The sequence below is a fragment of the Camelina sativa genome, chromosome 8 (genome assembly GCF_030686135.1).
Source record: "Camelina sativa cultivar CO46 ecotype springtype chromosome 8, ASM3068613v1".
NCBI classification, from domain to species: domain Eukaryota; kingdom Viridiplantae; phylum Streptophyta; class Magnoliopsida; order Brassicales; family Brassicaceae; genus Camelina; species Camelina sativa.
Window position 1 is genome coordinate 14,031,648 of NC_141887.1, and position 17,429 is coordinate 14,049,076.

The 17,429-nt window shown below is 33.2% G+C and overlaps 2 protein-coding genes across 5 annotated transcripts; one reads left to right on the forward strand and one right to left on the reverse strand.

Annotated features, from left to right (window-relative positions):
* Positions 1–1,184: 1,184 nt before the first annotated feature.
* Positions 1,185–2,857, reverse strand: LOC104707140 (peroxygenase 2-like). Of its 3 annotated transcripts, none has more exons than XM_010423416.3 (6): positions 2,679–2,857; positions 2,242–2,391; positions 2,076–2,161; positions 1,861–1,955; positions 1,662–1,787; positions 1,185–1,587 (listed from the first exon to the last, which is right to left on the reverse strand). In XM_010423416.3, the coding sequence occupies exons 1-6, from the start codon at positions 2,785–2,787 to the stop codon at positions 1,437–1,439; spliced, it is 717 nt and encodes a 238-aa protein (XP_010421718.1). In that variant the 5' UTR covers positions 2,788–2,857; the 3' UTR covers positions 1,185–1,436. The 3 variants fall into 3 exon arrangements, with proteins under 3 accessions (XP_010421718.1, XP_019084543.1, XP_087319387.1); XM_019228998.2 differs by having other exon boundaries at positions 1,185–1,582; positions 2,679–2,837; XM_087463261.1 differs by lacking the exon at positions 2,076–2,161 and having other exon boundaries at positions 2,679–2,827.
* Positions 2,858–13,062: 10,205 nt separating this feature from the next.
* LOC104707138 (protein PHR1-LIKE 1) lies at positions 13,063–16,611 on the forward strand. 2 transcript variants are annotated; one of them, XM_010423415.3, is made up of 8 exons: positions 13,063–13,396; positions 14,502–15,022; positions 15,102–15,297; positions 15,407–15,483; positions 15,585–15,630; positions 15,805–15,865; positions 15,995–16,064; positions 16,168–16,611. In XM_010423415.3, exons 2-8 carry the CDS (start codon positions 14,573–14,575, stop codon positions 16,387–16,389), a joined length of 1,122 nt encoding a protein of 373 aa, XP_010421717.2. In that variant the 5' UTR covers positions 13,063–13,396; positions 14,502–14,572; the 3' UTR covers positions 16,390–16,611. The 2 variants fall into 2 exon arrangements, with proteins under 2 accessions (XP_010421717.2, XP_010421716.2); XM_010423414.3 differs by lacking the exon at positions 13,063–13,396 and having other exon boundaries at positions 13,518–15,022.
* The last annotated feature ends 818 nt before the right edge of the window (positions 16,612–17,429 follow it).

Genomic DNA, 17,429 nt, shown 5'->3' on the forward strand with positions numbered 1-17,429 from the left:
TGGTGTTAACAAAATAATGAACTGATGATTTACTAACAGTTAATAAAATAATTGTTAATTTATATTAATACCCAAACTCATCCCGCTAGATATCCAAACACCGTTTTCTTCTTGCTTAAGTACAACATGCACGTTTTTCAAAATCCAAATAACAAAAATGCAAAAAATTATAGTACTAAAAATCTTGCTAATCAAGTATACATTATCTTCAAAATATCTTAATTTTAATGATTCAGAAATAAGTTATGAAATATGATAATTCTTATTATTATTTTTTTATTTTTTTTTTTGCAGATAAAATGGACAAATATGTTTTGACTTAAAGATTAATTTGGGATTTGCACATACATTTTTATTGTTAGCATTAAATATTGCAATGAATTAAGGAGATATTTTAGGAAATATTTAGGAATTTTACAAAACAAATATTTAATGAGATATTGTAATTACTCGTTGATTGATTAAGGAGATATTTTAGGAATTTTGTTCTGCACAAAATCTTGGTTTTAAATTTCATTTTATAAATTAAAATTAAAAATATTTATTGTTAATGGCATGCCTATAAATAAGTGTGCACTTCAGGATTTATTTCATATATGTCTCCAAAAATGTATATATAAATGAATGTTCGGAATATCTGATTTGTGAACGAGAAACTGGTAAGCACTTCTGTTGTGTGCGTATCCAATAAAAATACAATCAACAGTAACTTTCTTAAGAGGTGGCACTACGACTTTAGCGAAGCACCCCCACACTTTCAGGTATTTGTACGATGGTACATTTCATTTCAAAAATTGATAAGGCGTATCGCCGCTTATTTTGTGCGGTATTTTGTTCAGGATGTGGTTTTTTGTAATCAAAGCTTCCCCCATAGGTTATGTGGTAACCCCGATTCCTGCAACATTGCATTTATATCATTTCTTTCAAAGTTCGGTTTTTTCGTTTGGCAACTCCATTAGATTCCAGTGAATAGGGAGCAGTAGTTTAATGTATAATACCATTTTCTTGACAAAAGTCATTAAATGGTCCATCATACTCGCCTCCTCTATCACTTCTTACTACTTGATAGTTTTTGAGAGTTGATTTTCAACTTTGATTTTATTATTCTTTGAATTTTTCCAAGACTTCGTCTTTACTACGTAGCAAACAAACGTAGCAATATTTTGTACAATCATCTATGAAAGTGACACATTGAGAATCTTGATATCCCTCAAATAAAGTACTCACCAAAGTCCATAAACTAAAAGAATAATCTCAAAAGGATCAGTTCTAACAAATTATCAAGAATAATTTACCAAGGTAAGAAATTTAGGTAGCAAAAAGTTACCATCTGAATTAATTAATGATCTGTTTTATGTTTTGGTTAAGAGATTAAAAAAGGTTACTTAAGATATGAAACTGCCTAAAACTCAAGAAACTGGCATGCGTGTCATCCATCATTCAGTCTTTTTAGCAGAAGCTCTCGCCTTGGCGCAGTAGTCGAACAAGCTCCCATCGAAGCATCTCCTAACTGCTTCTTTGGATAAGTAACCATTCTCATCTTTGGCCAGTAGGTACAGTACTCCCCACTCCATTTTACTCGCTGCCCTGAGTTTCCAATTTCACGCCATTAAGAGAGAGATAGAGAAAGGCCATAAGAAAGAGAAAAAGATTGGACTGACCAGCCAAAGAAATCGAATGCGTTGCGGTTAGCCTCGGTCATTTGCCACAGCTCAAAACGGGTTAGCTTATCAGGCACTGTACGTGCGTACTTACTGAACATGTTCTCCAGATTTGCAGGAATGTACCTGAAGATTTTGACAATTATAACCACAAGTCGGAAAGTATCATCATGGACAAAGGTTATATTGAGAGACGAACCTTCCTTCAGTGTCGTAAGTCGAGGTGTCGCTTCCATGTTTGGCTCTGTGGATGTTCTTGATGTAAATCGGGAAGGTGTAAGAAGGCATCCAGGTCTGGTGTTCAAACAAGAAAACAAAGTAATAAACATCTTGACATCTGGAGAGGAACCAAAGAGATAAAAGACACTAACTCATCAACATCTTAATTGAGATGTTCATAAGAAATTAACTTACAGGCATTGTGGCGTAACTCATTGTAAGATGCACAATGAGTGTTAGAAATAAACTAGAAACCACGTTGAAACCAAGAGCTCTAAATCCTGAGCATTGCAAAAGAGACTATACTAAAATCTTTTTATTCTTGATTTTTCATCAATTGTTCTAATATGTTTATTGATACCTCTAAATGTCTCCCACGGGTAAATGATGCCATCACCGTCCTGGTCAAAGAAAGCGACGTGTTGTTGAAGAACAGACATGTCCTGGTGCTTGTGTCCCGTTGTGCCATTCACGTTTTCCATGTCTGGTGCAACCATTGCTCGAGGCAAATCTGTTTTTCCAATCCACCAAAAAAACTATTCAGAACAATTTTTTTTTTAATTATTATTCAGAAAAACCATAAGACGTGAATCTTACACATTTTTTTTTTAATGAATGTAAATATTGAAAAAAAAAAACTGTTTCTCTTGAGAAGAAAAATTGTGTATACAATAAATGCGTCAAAGTGGGTGGAAACTGGAGAAAGTTTTAAGATCAGAATCAAATTATGAATACAACTTGAACATGAAAAAAAAAAAAAAAAAAAACAAGAGCAAAAGATAAAGAAAATATACGAACAGGGCTTGGGGAGACGATCGTCGAGATCCGTACGGACTTTCCTCTCAGCAGTGACGGGGGCTTTCTCAGCGACCGTAGCAATCGACTCTGCTCCTGCGTCTGTCGCCATCGCTCGTTCTCGTTTAGTATTTGTGGTTTGTGGGAGACTTAAAAAGGCCCTCTTCTTTTTTTAATTATATAGAGAGATTTGATGTGCTAACCGATTCCAAATAAGTCGCGGGAGTTGCTTCGCTCTTGAACAAGCACTCTTTTGTTGACACGTGTTTCTATGACTAAGCAATGTTGTTTCTTTAAATAAGAGTTTTTTTTTTTTTTTGTAGAATTCTTTAAATAAGAGTAAAAAAACATTCCTCAATTCCTTAAAACAGAAATTACAAAAGTAATGTTTTAATTAACATGGCTTCCAAATCTCTCTCTCTCCGGGTCTCCGGGTCTTTTATCTGTTCTATTTGATGTTAAATATGGTTATCATATTAAGCGAACTTCGCAAGCTTCGGAACGTGTTCTCAATATATAGATGCTCTGATTATTAACATGATAATGGTATAATAGCATTATCAATGCGATTAGGCAAAAAGTTTGCCAAATAACAAAAAATTTGAACAAATCACAATAAAAAACGCAAAAACACAAAATTTGCATTTATACATCAAATTACAAGAACTTAATATGCAAATAAGGCGATATGTGATGCTTATTTGCATCATAAATTTATTATTTTAGTCATTCAAAATATTAAAAGTTACAAGTATCTGTTTACAAAAAAAATATACTATTTTAAATATTTTTTTACAACTTTCAATAATTTTTAACAATTTTAATATATAATTAATAATTCTATATTTTTATTATCAAATATTATTTAAAATCTGTTTAACAAAATTTATTGAAAACATTGAAACATGTTATTTTGTATGGTTTGGAATGATGATATCATGATGGATGCAAGTTGTTTCAATTATCTTTATGTAGTTATAACATAAAGGATGTCAAACCATAATGAGTGTGATGCAAGCAATTAGGATGTGAATACTCATCTAAGTCAAACCAAATATGATGAATGATTTTTACTAACAACCTAATGATGATTATGAAATGCAGAATGTTAAGCTACTAAAACAAGATACTAGATGCAAAGTAAACAGAATGATCAAAGCAGTAATATAATGAAACAAGAACATGAATTAAACTAATACAAAACAAGTAATGACACATGATTAAACAGGAACTAAACAAAATGCAACAGGAAATGCAACTGGAATGAAACAGGGAATGAAACAGAAAGATGCATAACATAAAACAGGAACTCTGGAATGAGCTCGAACAAGCACTCGATCGGATGCTCGATCAAGTGGATGATCGAGTTGATGAAAGAATGACAGAAACAGAGCAAATATTGAAACAGAGCAAACATCAATCAATTAACAGGATTTAAAATAGGGAAATCAATAATCAAAGAAAGGTCTTAAGGATGGATTCATGGGATGGACTCAAGCTATGGTTATCTAAATTGGTCAACAAACCTCAATCAACAATGAGCTATCTCTAGACAATGATCTTCTAATACATGTTAATCCATTCTCATGACAATAACAATCAAGCCAAGATACTTCTTAGACCTAGCTCTCACTAGCTATTACATATCAAAGCAGACATTAAATAATCAGATCATTAATGTCAAAAATCAAACAAACATCTAATCTCTTAGCATGCTTCATGATAATCTCTAGTATTAGCCTTATCTAGCAACTTAGACATTGGTATGATGCTAAGAAGCTTAAGATCTACCCTTACCCTTTCAGTATAAGAATAGCATAGAGCATATCTAACCCAGAAGAGATATTAAGCAATGAATCTTGACCAATCCAAACAACCATAACCTTTATCCACCCTAATCCATCCTCAAGATCCTAATCCACTACTCACAATCACAAAACATGGTGAACAAAGTCATAAACCCAGAAATCAATGAAACTTGCATAATTAGATAGATGAGATGAAGATCTACAATATTGAAGAAGAAATCAAACTCAAATTCTCAATACTTATAAAGTTATGAAACCAATAAGTATCAAAGATTTCTTTGTTTTCTACAAAAGTGGCTAGAGAATCTAAACAAAGAAGTGTAAAAAGTAGATAATTCCCAAAAGGGTAAACACTAGGTCTAGAATTGTACTCTGAAAAATCTCTCCCTTGGTGGCTGCAGGGTACAAGGCCTTTTATAGGAAAAGGAAGGGAAACCCTAAAAATGCTAAAAGACAAAATAGGTGGGCGGCTCGGTCAACTCGACCAGGTACTCGGTCGAGTGCTGGTCGAGTGGCCTCTTCTTCTGCTTCTCCCATACGGTCGAGTCCTTCTCCGCACATGGTCGAGTGTCTGGTCGAGTGGGTGGTCGAGTGGACTTCCGGACCTTGATTCTTAGCTCCAAATCCCTTGTTTCCTTCTCTTGACAGCTCCAATCTTCTTCAGCATCACTTCCATGCTCCTTAGGATCCAAAATCACATGTTTATGCAAGAAACTATGCAAATGCAATGCAAATCTACTCTAATGCATAAACAGTTCTAAAGCTACACATTAATGGACAAATGAGATAGAAAATCATGAAAAAGATGTGAATATGCTAAGGGAAAACAAGGTAAAATATATGAACATCAACACCTCCAAACTTAGTCTTGCCCTCAAGCAAATGAAAGACATAAGAAGGTAGGTGAGGTTTGAAAGTGGGATCTCAGCTCCTAAAGCTTGCGAACAAACTAGCTAGAATCAATGTCCAAGTACTATGATGCAAGTTGAATGAGCTGTACTTAAAGATTTTAGACAAGTCTATCACAACCTTTACTGATTTGAGCCTTAGATATCCACATGCATTCAAATCAACCATTTCCATTAACATTCATTAAACAAGAACATGAATCAATATTATGCAATGCTTAAACTCATTTGGCTTGGTAATAAAGGTTTAGAGACAATGATGGTCTCTCTTTAGAGTGAGGCTTATCAAGATCAAGGTTCTCTCATAAAAATGAATTTAGCTTTAGAAGAAGGCTAAAGGTAAGAACAATTAGACACATACAAGAACAAAACCTTGTTTACCCAAAAGTAACCAAAGTGTTTGATCCTATCACTCTAAATCCAAATGATCCTATTTCTACCCTTTATCTTCATCTCTTCTCAAATACCCTTTTTTTTTCTCTTTTATTTTTAAGCCTTAGGAGAGGTTTCTTATTTGAATCATCTAGTGGAATGAGGATTCTTTCTTATTTGCTATGGTTCCCTTTTCTTCTTAATATTTAAGACATAAAAACATTTTGCTAGACTCTTCTTTTCTTTCTTTCTTTTCCTTGATTAGAACCATCTTTAACAATCTCATACTTCCCATTCTTTCACTAGAGCTTAAATTTACTTAAACACATTCCCCTCCTAAAGACTATAACCTTTTATTTCTTTCTTTCTCTTTTCTTTTTCTTTTTCAAAACAACCAAGTCCCAAACCCAACAATTAAACCACCTAGTCCTATCTAGTTTGAAAATTACAAACTAGAACTACACAAGGCAATATTCTTGTCAGCTCAAACCTAACACTTTCTACCAAGCTCAATCTCAAAAAGGCATTACACACTCAAGAATAAACATGGCTTGAAAGAAGGATTGGTTAATGGTAGGAGAAACTGATTCTTAATGAGAAAATCAGCTACTTGGATCAACAAGAGTGGTAAAAGGAGAAAGATGATCCAAATATGTATATGGTATCCATGAGTTTAAAGCAATGCACAAATTGATAATTATAAGTCAATATTAGGTTCTTATAAATAGGAAATGGCATCAAATCACAACATGCTTCAATTTAGATCAAATGCAATGCAGGAATTCAAGGTTTGGTTCAATCTTATGTTTCTAACCACTCAACTAGCATCAAAGTACTATTAACTTGGGCATTGATCCTAGTTTAGTGAATTTAAACAAGCTAACAAGACTAAACTCATCATAGATCCCTAATGCAAATATTAAACAGTCCTATATGAAACATGCTAGACAAGATGCTAATATGCAATGCAGACTACATGAACACTCGTTTTTTTTTTTTTTGTAAAGATTTTTGCAAAAATTTTTGCAAAAATTTTCAATTTTTTAGGGTTTTTCTATGCCATAGATGAAATGCAAGTACTAACATGATTATGCTAAAAATTTGAAATAAGAAAACAGAACACACATCAAATACTATCTCAAACCCTCCCCCAAACTTAAATTATACAGTCCCTTGTGTAAGATAAATTTGTAAGTAGATTCAAGACTTAAAACAATACAAAACTAGAGATGCAATGGTATTTATAATGAAAAGGTGATGTTGTTACCTCATGGATTGTGGGAGAAGCTGTCCACATCCTCATTCATGCTTTCATAGGTGTAGTGTGAGTCTTGTGGTTGACTTGGAGGTGGAGAAGGAGGAAACTCGACTATGGCCATCGATTGGTACTCGGTCGAGTGTCTGGTCGAGTGGGGTGGTCGAGTTGGTTGCCGAGTCTGTGGTGGTGGGAAGAATTGCTGACCTTGCTGCTGGTAGAATTGCTGCAAGAGGGCTGGATCCATGAAGTATTGGGGAGGGATGGGAGGGTAAGCTTGGCCATAGGGATATCCTGGATAGCCTGCTGGAGCTGGGAAACCATAAGGAGGTCTTGGCAAGTACTCGGTCGAGTGCATTTGAGGTGCTCGGTCGAGTGTGTGCTCGAGTGTGCCGGTCGAGTGCCTTGGAAACTGTTGTTTTGGGCGACTTGAACCTCTTCTCCTCTGAATTGGCTCATGCATTGAAGCTCTTGTCGGTTCCACTGCTAGTTCAGCTCTAGATAATGCTCTTGTTGAGCTACTCCTCCTTAAAGGGTTAGATGGTGTTGGTGAAGAATTTCCACTCTTCAATTCAGCAATTTCCTTCTTTAAACCCTTGATAGACTTAGTCATCCTTCCCATCTTCTTTTTCAGCTTGTCAAAGTTCTTCCCATGCCACTTGTTCCACTTTTATAGGAGTGTCAACCTCTTGCTAGTCTCTCTCACTCCTCTACTATCTCTTGGGCTTGGCTCATAGTCTTCAAAGTAAAATTGCTCTTCCCCATCAGCCATCTCTACATCTCCAGCTTCATCTACTCTCACTTGGGCTGTCCCATCAAACAAGAACTCAGCAGATGGCCAAAAATCAATGTTCACCCCTTCACTTATGGTGGTAAGCTCCTTGTTGGGTAGAACAAGTTGAGTCTTCCCTAGTGTTGGGAGCTCAAAGTTGAAGAGGTGCTTCCCATTGTGCATCTCCTTGGCTAGAATGAGAGTAGAGGTGAGGTAGTTGGTGTCAATCCATCTTGGCTTGGCTTGTTCTCCTCTAAGTGGTACTTTTGCAGCCACTAGCATTGAAGTGATGATGCCTCCAATGATTAGAACTCCAGTTGACCCCCTCTTGTGCAACTTGCTCACCGAGCTTCTATAGTAGATCATTTGGTTAATGAGGAGCATGGAAAGATCAGTCTCCACACTATTCGGAAGGATGATGGTGCCCTTTTGTACTCAATTTTCAACACAAATGACAATGTATGATAATTGGTCGAGACTGAGCCTGCGGGAGAAAGTGAGGGGTATACATTTTTCTATACATTAGGGATTTTTGTTCAATTGTTTTGTTGAGCACGTACACTTTTTATTATTTAACAACACTGGACATATTGGATAAACTAAATTATTTAAAATCTTACCTATATCGTTACTTCTCAATATCCTAATCTTTCCAAAAAATTCATTTAGATTTCAATTAAGTATCCTTTTCTGTTTTCCGTATCTTAGCTACTCGACTTGGTCCCCAAGATTATTAAAATCGATTAAGTCATAACCCTAGACATCATCTAAGTTTCTCTACAAATATCAAGTTTCACTTAACATTCTAACTCACCAAGCAATTACCTCATTTCTATGTAAACTCTCTCAATGTCTTTTTCTACCAATGGCTCAAACAGTGTCATTCCTCAATGATGTTAAGTGAGGGTGCTTCAGACCTCGAAAAAGAGACACTTTCCACATGGTGCTTGCCGATATCTAAGTAAGACACACCACAAAAAAAGAATGTAGATTATTCTTTTAGTTTATCATTTCCGAAGATTATGATGATGTTGATGATGATGGTCTTTTAAGAGAATATGTAGGTGATGAACAGCTTATGACTTTTTGCCGATCCAGGAAGCGAGGGACTTCAAAAACAATACATTTCCGTAGTGCTATTGATGTCATTGATGAAAACAGAAATGTCATTGATGAAAACAGAAATGGGTTTATCCATCCAATAGATTTTCAAAGAGTTTTGACTGATGTTATTCAATTATGTATTTGATTAATACAATCCTCTCTTATTTAGTTGGAATGGATTTTAAGGTATTTTTTCCATCTAAAGCATGAGTTAAACAAATATCTCTAACTTTGATGAACTTCATTGAAAAAATTATAAGCAAATAAATTTTCTAAAATTACAGACTTTTTTTAAATATACAAGCAGTCATAGTTCATTATATTATTTTTGTTTTTGACGGAAAAAAAAAATTGGATTACACTTTCATTCTAATAGTAGGGATTTGTTTGGAGAACATCTATCATTTGAATTTATTTTAGATAACTTTAACTATTAACCAAAGATCCAAAAAACACTAAATAATTTCAACTGAAATCGAATCAAGAGACGGAATGAAAATCTTTAATCATAAGATTAATTTTTTTCTATATAAATAAACTCTTAATATCATTGGAAATATATTAATGTTTATGCATATAATTTCATATCAGAACATGTAAATTAAATTATGATTAAAATTCCAGTCTATTTATGGTATTACGATGAGAAATAGTGGATGTGAGACATAAACGGGTAATTTGTATAATAGAAAACAGTGTACTTAAATGATTTAAAAAAAACTTTAGTATGTGACATGTAAAAAACTACTTTGAGACGTATACGTTGAAAATTTTGAGTATTTTTGAAAATATTGTGAAAGTTTCTATAAATTTTAATTTATACTAACTATATAAATTAAAAAATCAAATGGAGAATAAATGTATTTTGTCTAAATTTCTTAGCCAAAATTTATTAACTAAATTATTATATGGGTACTTATTTAAAAGACAATGGGACATAAAATTTCTAACAGGATGGATTGGAATGGGATAGGATGGGATGGGACTGAACGAGATTTAACATTCATAACAAAATTACTTTAACATTTTCAACAAACACAGGCTATGCTTGATTAGTATGGATGAATTGCAAAAAATTGTATAATTTCCAGGTGATGAAGAAGATGTTCATGTTTATTTTCGGGTAAGGGTTGTGGTATTTTCGGGTACGGGTTGTGGTAAACCAAAATATTGACAGCACCCTAAAAGAGTGGCAAAAAAAAGAAATTGTATCACACTTTCATTTTAATAGTTATTTGTTTGGTGAACATCTATCATTTGGATTTTATTTTAGATAACTTTATTTATTAACCACATATCCAAAAAAACATTAAATAATTTTAAGTGAAATTGAATTAAAAGACGGAATGAAAATCTTGAGTCATAAGATAATTTTTTATATATAAATATCCTCTTAATATCATCGGAAATATATTAATGTTTATGTACATAATTTCATATCATAACATGTAAATTAAATTATGATTAACATTCAAGTCTATTTATGGTATTACGATGTGAAATAGTGGATGTGAGACAGAAATGGGTAATTCGTATAATAGAAAACAGTGGACATAAACAATTTTTAAAAAACTTTAGTATGTGATGTGTAAAGAACTAATTTGAGATCGGTACTTTGAGAATTTTGGGTATTATTGAAAATATTTTGAGAGTTTTTAAAAATTCAAATTTATATTAACTATATAAATTAAACATTCAAATGGAGAATAAATGTATTTTGTCTAAATTTTTTAGCTAAAATTTATTAATAGCAATATTATATTGGTAATTATTTAAAAGAGAATGGTTATAGGATATAAAATTTCTAATAGGATGATGGATTGGGATGGGACTAGACGAGATTTAACACCCGTAACAAAATGACTTTAACATTTTCAACAAACAGGGAATGTGCTTGATTAGTATTGATGGATTGCAAAAATTGATATATTTTCAATGTGTTGAAGATGATGATAGTGTTTATTTTTGGTAGGGGTGGTGGTATGATACATATACACCAAAATATTGACAACATCCTAAAAGAGTGGCTAACTAATTTTTATGGAAAATACTAATATTATATAATAAAAAATTTACGACCTAAAATAGTATATTTGATTGAATATATGTTTTACCAGTGTTTTTGAAGTAATTTAATTTACTAATTAAGTACATATACTTAAAAAAACAATAATTAAATTTTGAGAAAAAGTCCAGTCTATTTATGGTATTAAGACAAAAAATAAATTTATATAAACTGAAACAGGTAATTTAAATAATGAAAAACAATATATTGAACGATATTTTTTGAAAAAAGGACATAAATTTTAGAGAAAAGTAATAAATAAAAAATATAGGTAGATAAATTCAAATTTCAAGCTTTCACTAATTTGGATAAGGATTGATTTTGTGATAGGTAATTAACCACTTTCGAATGACCACTTTGAAAATTTTGGTATTTTTGAAAGCAATTATATAGTTTTGAAAATTATATTTTTGTATACTTTCAGCTAACTAAGAAAAAAATATCAACAGAGAACTTTGGTATCCCATCTAAATTTTTTACCCAATCTCTTTCAGTAAACATTGTTTAACGGATAATTATTTAAACTAGAACGAACATAAGACAAAATAAATTATGATGGATACGGGATGAGACGAGTCAAGACGAGATGAGACTAGACGAGATGAAACGGGATAAGTAAATACGTCTAAGCTTAAATTTTTTTAATTGACATAATAAATAACGTACATATGCTATAGCGGTTGGGTTAATATAATTCTTAATCACTTTATAAATTTAAAATTTATATAAAAATATTTTGTCCCGTGCTACAGCATAGGTTACTATCTAGTATATAAATAATCAACACTTCTATATATATAAAGTGGTGACATTGTTTTTTTAATTATGAATTGTATTTATAAGTTATTTTCACTATAACCTTTTATTATTAAAATGGATCAAATTTAGGTGTTGATAAAATGCTAAAATGGAGGAAACAGTCCTTTATTACAAAAAAAAAACTGTAAATACTTAGAGACATATTCTAATTTTAGATTTTCGTATTAAACTAAGTAATATGAATATAATATATATTTTTTTTGTCGGGACCAAGTACTAAAATCTTATATGAGAAATATCATCTTCTTCTGAGATCTCATTTAGTTCATTCTCAATATCTTAGCCGATATGGATTCATGTTCAATCGATCTCAGCAGCCTGAATTGTTTTGCAATGTCTTGTTTTTTGGCAAATGTTATGTAATGTTTTAATTTGAAGAGATTGTTTAGATAATTTTCTTATTTTGGTAATGGGCTTCAAATTTGTTTGGGACTTAGCCTTTGTTTTTTGTTTTTACTTTTGTAACTTTTATTTTTTTTATTTTAATTACTAGATTAGGACCCACATCATTTGCAAGTTTTAAAATTATCTAGTAAAATAAAAATAAAAAATTTATAACTTATAACCACGAAAATATATGAATCTTAGATAAGTTATAGATTTCTTCTTATTATATAAAGCTTGTCATTCCAAATTAACAATACTTATCCACTTCTTAAGATAACACATGGCAGCTCACCAAATAACACATGGCACAGCCTCACCAACCTCTATCCTGTTTTTTTGTGTGAGAATGAGCCACTTGGTCTTCTTTTGACGAATCAAAACACTCCTAATTAATTCTAACCTTACCTTTCACAAATTGTTAACCCTTTTTTACCGGAATATCCTGTTTCGACCAGTTTTATGTGTCATTTCCCCAAAAATACTTCCTTTATACGAAAACTGATTTTTCAAGATAAAATAGCCTATTTTATCCTTTTTTGTACATGTGACAAAACTAAAAAATATATATATGTATATATATATATATATTATACTATCTTTGTTTCAGAATATAAGATGTTTTAAGTGAAAGCACACAGCTTAATAAGTGACTACTTTAAAAAAGTTCAAACACTCATAAATAAGACTGCATAATAAAAAATTTTAAATTAATTTAAAAATAATATAAAAACTTGAAAACATTTTATGAAACAAAAAAATTCTTTAAAACATCCTATATTATAAAACTTAGGAAAACTTTTTTTTTTTTTGGTAGGAAAACCTAGGGAAGCATTTGACCAATATTAAATTCAGGAAACTCCAAAAAAAATAAAAGGAAGCAAAACAGCCATTAAAATTGCTCCACCAGTGATCTTCTACAACATAGTGAAAATCATTTCAGTACTCCACGTAAACCAAACCGTTGATAGATAAAACAAGTGGGAATCCAACGGTAAAAATAAACCCAAAAAAAAAAAAAATGCTGGAAACAACAAAAACGTAAGAAGGACAAGCCAACAAAATACATCTCTTCTTCAATCTCATGGTTTAGGGGGAAAAACAAAAAAAAAGAAGAGATTATTTTTATATTTTTGGTGAAATCGAGAAAACAAATACTAAAAAAACGTTAAAAAGCGATATTTGATCATTCATTCACTCATCATCATCAGGGCCCTTGTGTTCTCTGAGTCAGGTAAGATTCTTTTCGGCGATTCAATTTACTTTTTAGTTTTGGTCTTTGATTGGGGTTTTCTCATTCTTAATCTGGGTTTTAGTCTAAACTTTTAATTAAGGACTGGATTAGCTGATTAGTTGGGTTTGCTTTCTGTGTTATTTGATTACAAAATTCACTGCTTTGGAAACAATCTGAATAACTAGTTTCTCTAATCGTTATTTTATCAATCTCTCTAACTTTCTCCGTGATTTTGAAATGAAGTGATAAGTAAAGTTATCAAATTTACCAATTTTTGTTGTTTGTGGATTTTTTCATGGTTGACTTTGTTATTACCTAAAGAAGAGAAGGTCTATGTTAAAACCCAGATATTAGTTTTTTTTTTTTTTTGGAATTTGATTCTGAGTTTGTTTCAGTAATTGAAAGATTCGCCATAGTGTGAACTTTTGTTTTAGAGGTTTTTTTCTTCAATATTGATGGAGTTATTTATGTTCATGGTGGCTTCTTCTTTTACACGTCTCTATGGCTTCATCAAAAGCCATATTTAACTTTGCCAAAGTGGACGTAAATTTCATTCCTTGAGTATTGATTCCATATCTTATGTAATGTCCTTTCAGTATCCTTATGTAGATGTTCTCCAATCATGTTCATTCGATATTGCTCTATAGCTGAAACAGGTTTTAAGTTTCAGGTTTAAAAAGAACAGATCTTTTTTTATCTCTTCGTTTTGTTGTATTTGTTGATGATTAAAGGAGAATTCTTTGAAAAAAGGGGTAGAGAAAATGAGGTAGAGAAGCGGCTGAGAGCTAAGAGTTTGTGATCTAAATAAAGCAAAACAAAAAAATTTGGAATATTCTTAAGAGATTTTTTTTTTTTTTCTTTTCTGACTGGGGAAAAAGATAGTATCCGAATTAATGGAAAGGGAATTGATTCAATGGTTCATCTCCTCTTGTATAAAGAAAGTTATATTCTGTATATAAACTTGCGTATTGTGAGTCTCATGTCTCGTTGTTATTCGTGCGTCAAAGTTTCCTTCATTGCAAAGCTATTTGCCTTCTGAGTTAGGTTACTATGACTCTGGCTAATGATTTCGGATATTCAACCACTATGTCTTCATCTTTTTCAGCTCTTCATCCTACTGTAGAAGACAGATACCGCAAGTTTCCTAACTCTTTCTGGGTATCAGGGCAGGAACTGATGAATAACCCTGGACCCTGTCAGTCAGTGTCTGGCGGCAATTCTGGAGGGTATTTGTTTTCTTCTTCCTCCGGATTCTGCAATGTTTCAGCAGTGTCACCTCATGGAAGGAATTCACAAACCCAGCCACCTGTTTCCACCGTGCCAAGAGACAGATTGGCTATGCAGGACTGCACTTTGGAAGCACAATCCTCCTCACTGATAAATCATCATCAGCCTCAAGAGTTCACAGATCCACTTCAGGAGTTCTTTGATTTCTCTGATCATGTTCCTGTTCAACATCTACAAGCAGAGGAAAGTAGAGGTGTAAGGGTGGACTCATCCGTGGAACTCCACAAGAAAAGCGAATGGCAAGATTGGGCAGATCAGCTGATATCTGTTGATGATGGTTCAGAGCCAAATTGGTCTGATTTTCTTGGAGATCCACGTTCCCACAATCAAAATTCAGAGGTTCACAATCTGTAGCCATATATGATCTCTATGTTTGTCCATATGTCATTTAATCAGTGTTTTGCATAATTTGTAACAGATACCGATACCATTTTCTGATGTACCAAGGCAAGATATAAAAGCTAACCAGCAGCATCAGATGGTTTTGTCTGAGGAGCAGCTGATTGGGAGAAACGCATCATCTAGCGTAGCAACATCTAAACAACGCATGCGTTGGACACCAGAACTTCACGAGGCGTTCGTTGAAGCTGTTAATCAGCTCGGTGGTAGTGACCGTGCGTATGCTTTCTTCTTCTCTCGTTCCTGAAAATAATTAGCTCAAGGCCGTTCAACTGGAAACAGTGGAACTTACTCTTCTCCTGACTTTTATAATTTTCACCGTAGGAGCCACCCCTAAGGCTGTTTTGAAGCTCTTGAATAACCCTGGCTTGACCATTTATCATGTAAAAAGCCATTTGCAGGTTTGTTCAAACCCATATATTTTTTAGTTTATGCATCTCATGCTTTTTCTCTTCTAACCTTAGCCCATTCTGATTTTTTGTATCATCTTTATGTTCTACAGAAATACAGAACGGCAAGGTATAAACCAGAGACTTCAGAAGTTGCAGGTAAGGACTTCATATACTTTAACATAGTATTTCTGGACTTTTGCTGAGCTATAAGCCACATAGGCCTCCAAAAAGTTGGTCACTCTCTAGAAAATGCTAAAAGTCTCCATGGCAAACAAACACCTTACAAAGGGGAACAAATCTTTGTATAAATTTTTTCTTTTTCTTCCACAGGAGAACCTCAAGAGAAGAAGTTGACATCTATCGAAGATATCAAATCTCTTGACATGAAAACGTAAGAAATTTCAGTTTCCTGACTGCAGAACAAACCAGGAATTTTTCTTCATGCTGTTTAGAATTTTAATCCTAATAGGGTTAAACAGTTATTACGTGTTAGTTTACTTTGTTACTATTTCTTTTCCAGGAGCGTTGAGATTACACAAGCTCTAAGGTTACAAATGGAAGTTCAGAAACGTCTTCATGAGCAGCTCGAGGTAACTGCTAAAAGAACTCTTCTGTGCCTTATATCTAGCGTTGAAAGAGAAGTCGTCGTAGAGATTATGAATATTGTCTGATGCTGTGTACTTTATATGCCAGATCCAACGGACGCTGCAGTTACAGATTGAAAAACAGGGCCGATACCTACAGATGATGTTTGAGAAACAACAAAAGATACAAGAAAACACGAGCTCTTGCTCAGAAGCATCACTTAAGCAATGCAACGACACATCTGCAGAAGTCGAATTCAGTCTTGACACACGAACAGTGGAACAAGCTGAATCTCCTTCAGCATCGAGGAAACGGGTCAGAGAAGATTAAAACACACTTTTAAGGTTGGCTGAAACATGTTTATTGGGAATTAATTGTGGAAACCCAAAGATGCAACAAGTCCAGTTTTGTTAAAAGAATGTCTTTTCCTAGCTCATTGTTGGTCATTTTAGAAACAGTTGCTTTGGCCCTACAACACTAACTGGGACCAATCTGTATATATAAAATGATTTTGACAAGTCTAATGGTTATGACAGCTCCGTATTTTTAGAATATAGTTTCATGAATTGGTTGTGTTCAGATTCAACGGTGGAGGTTCGGTTTTAATGGTTTTTTTTGTGAGAAATATGAGTTTTAACATGGCTGATCATGTCTAGAATGTCCAGATGTTTCTACAGTATTTACCGTTGGTGTTTGGTAGATCAAACGTTGAGTTCTTCTCTATTTGAGCTAATTTTTTTTGTAGAATTGTTCCTCACTTGTTTATTTAAGATTTGAACGGTGGAGATTTGATTTGGTGGCCTAAATCTTTGATAATCTAGGATCGTTTGGGACTGTAATCTTTTAGGACTATGTGTTCTTTCCTGTTGTATTCTTGTAAAGAGCAAAAAATGCCCAAATATTGAAATACAGTGGTGGTAGTGGATCTCAACTTTGAATGGGCTATGTGGTGCGAGATTTAGCACCCACGAGACCTAAAGCAGAGGTAAACTGATCACTTCCGAAAAGCAACTAAACCGAGGATTTCTCTTTTGGGCTGACTAAACAGCCCGAAAGCAGAAGCCCTTTAATCTACCGATTTCTTAGACCGCTTCCGATGTCGACTTGATCATCGAAAAGGGAAATTTAACTAATATTCATTTCGGGATTTCAAAAAAATAGTCTTATCTTGTAACTTAGGAATTCATATAAATAGGAGGATTCCTCTCCCATGTAATGACATCCAGCAATTAATACAAAAACCATAGTTCAACATTGTTCTTGAGAAAACCTAACTTCTTCTTCAAGACATCTTAATTTCTCAATATTTTCATGCTTCAATCCAGTTTTTTGAGATAGATCTTCAGTGAATTTGTTTTCCCCTTAAACAA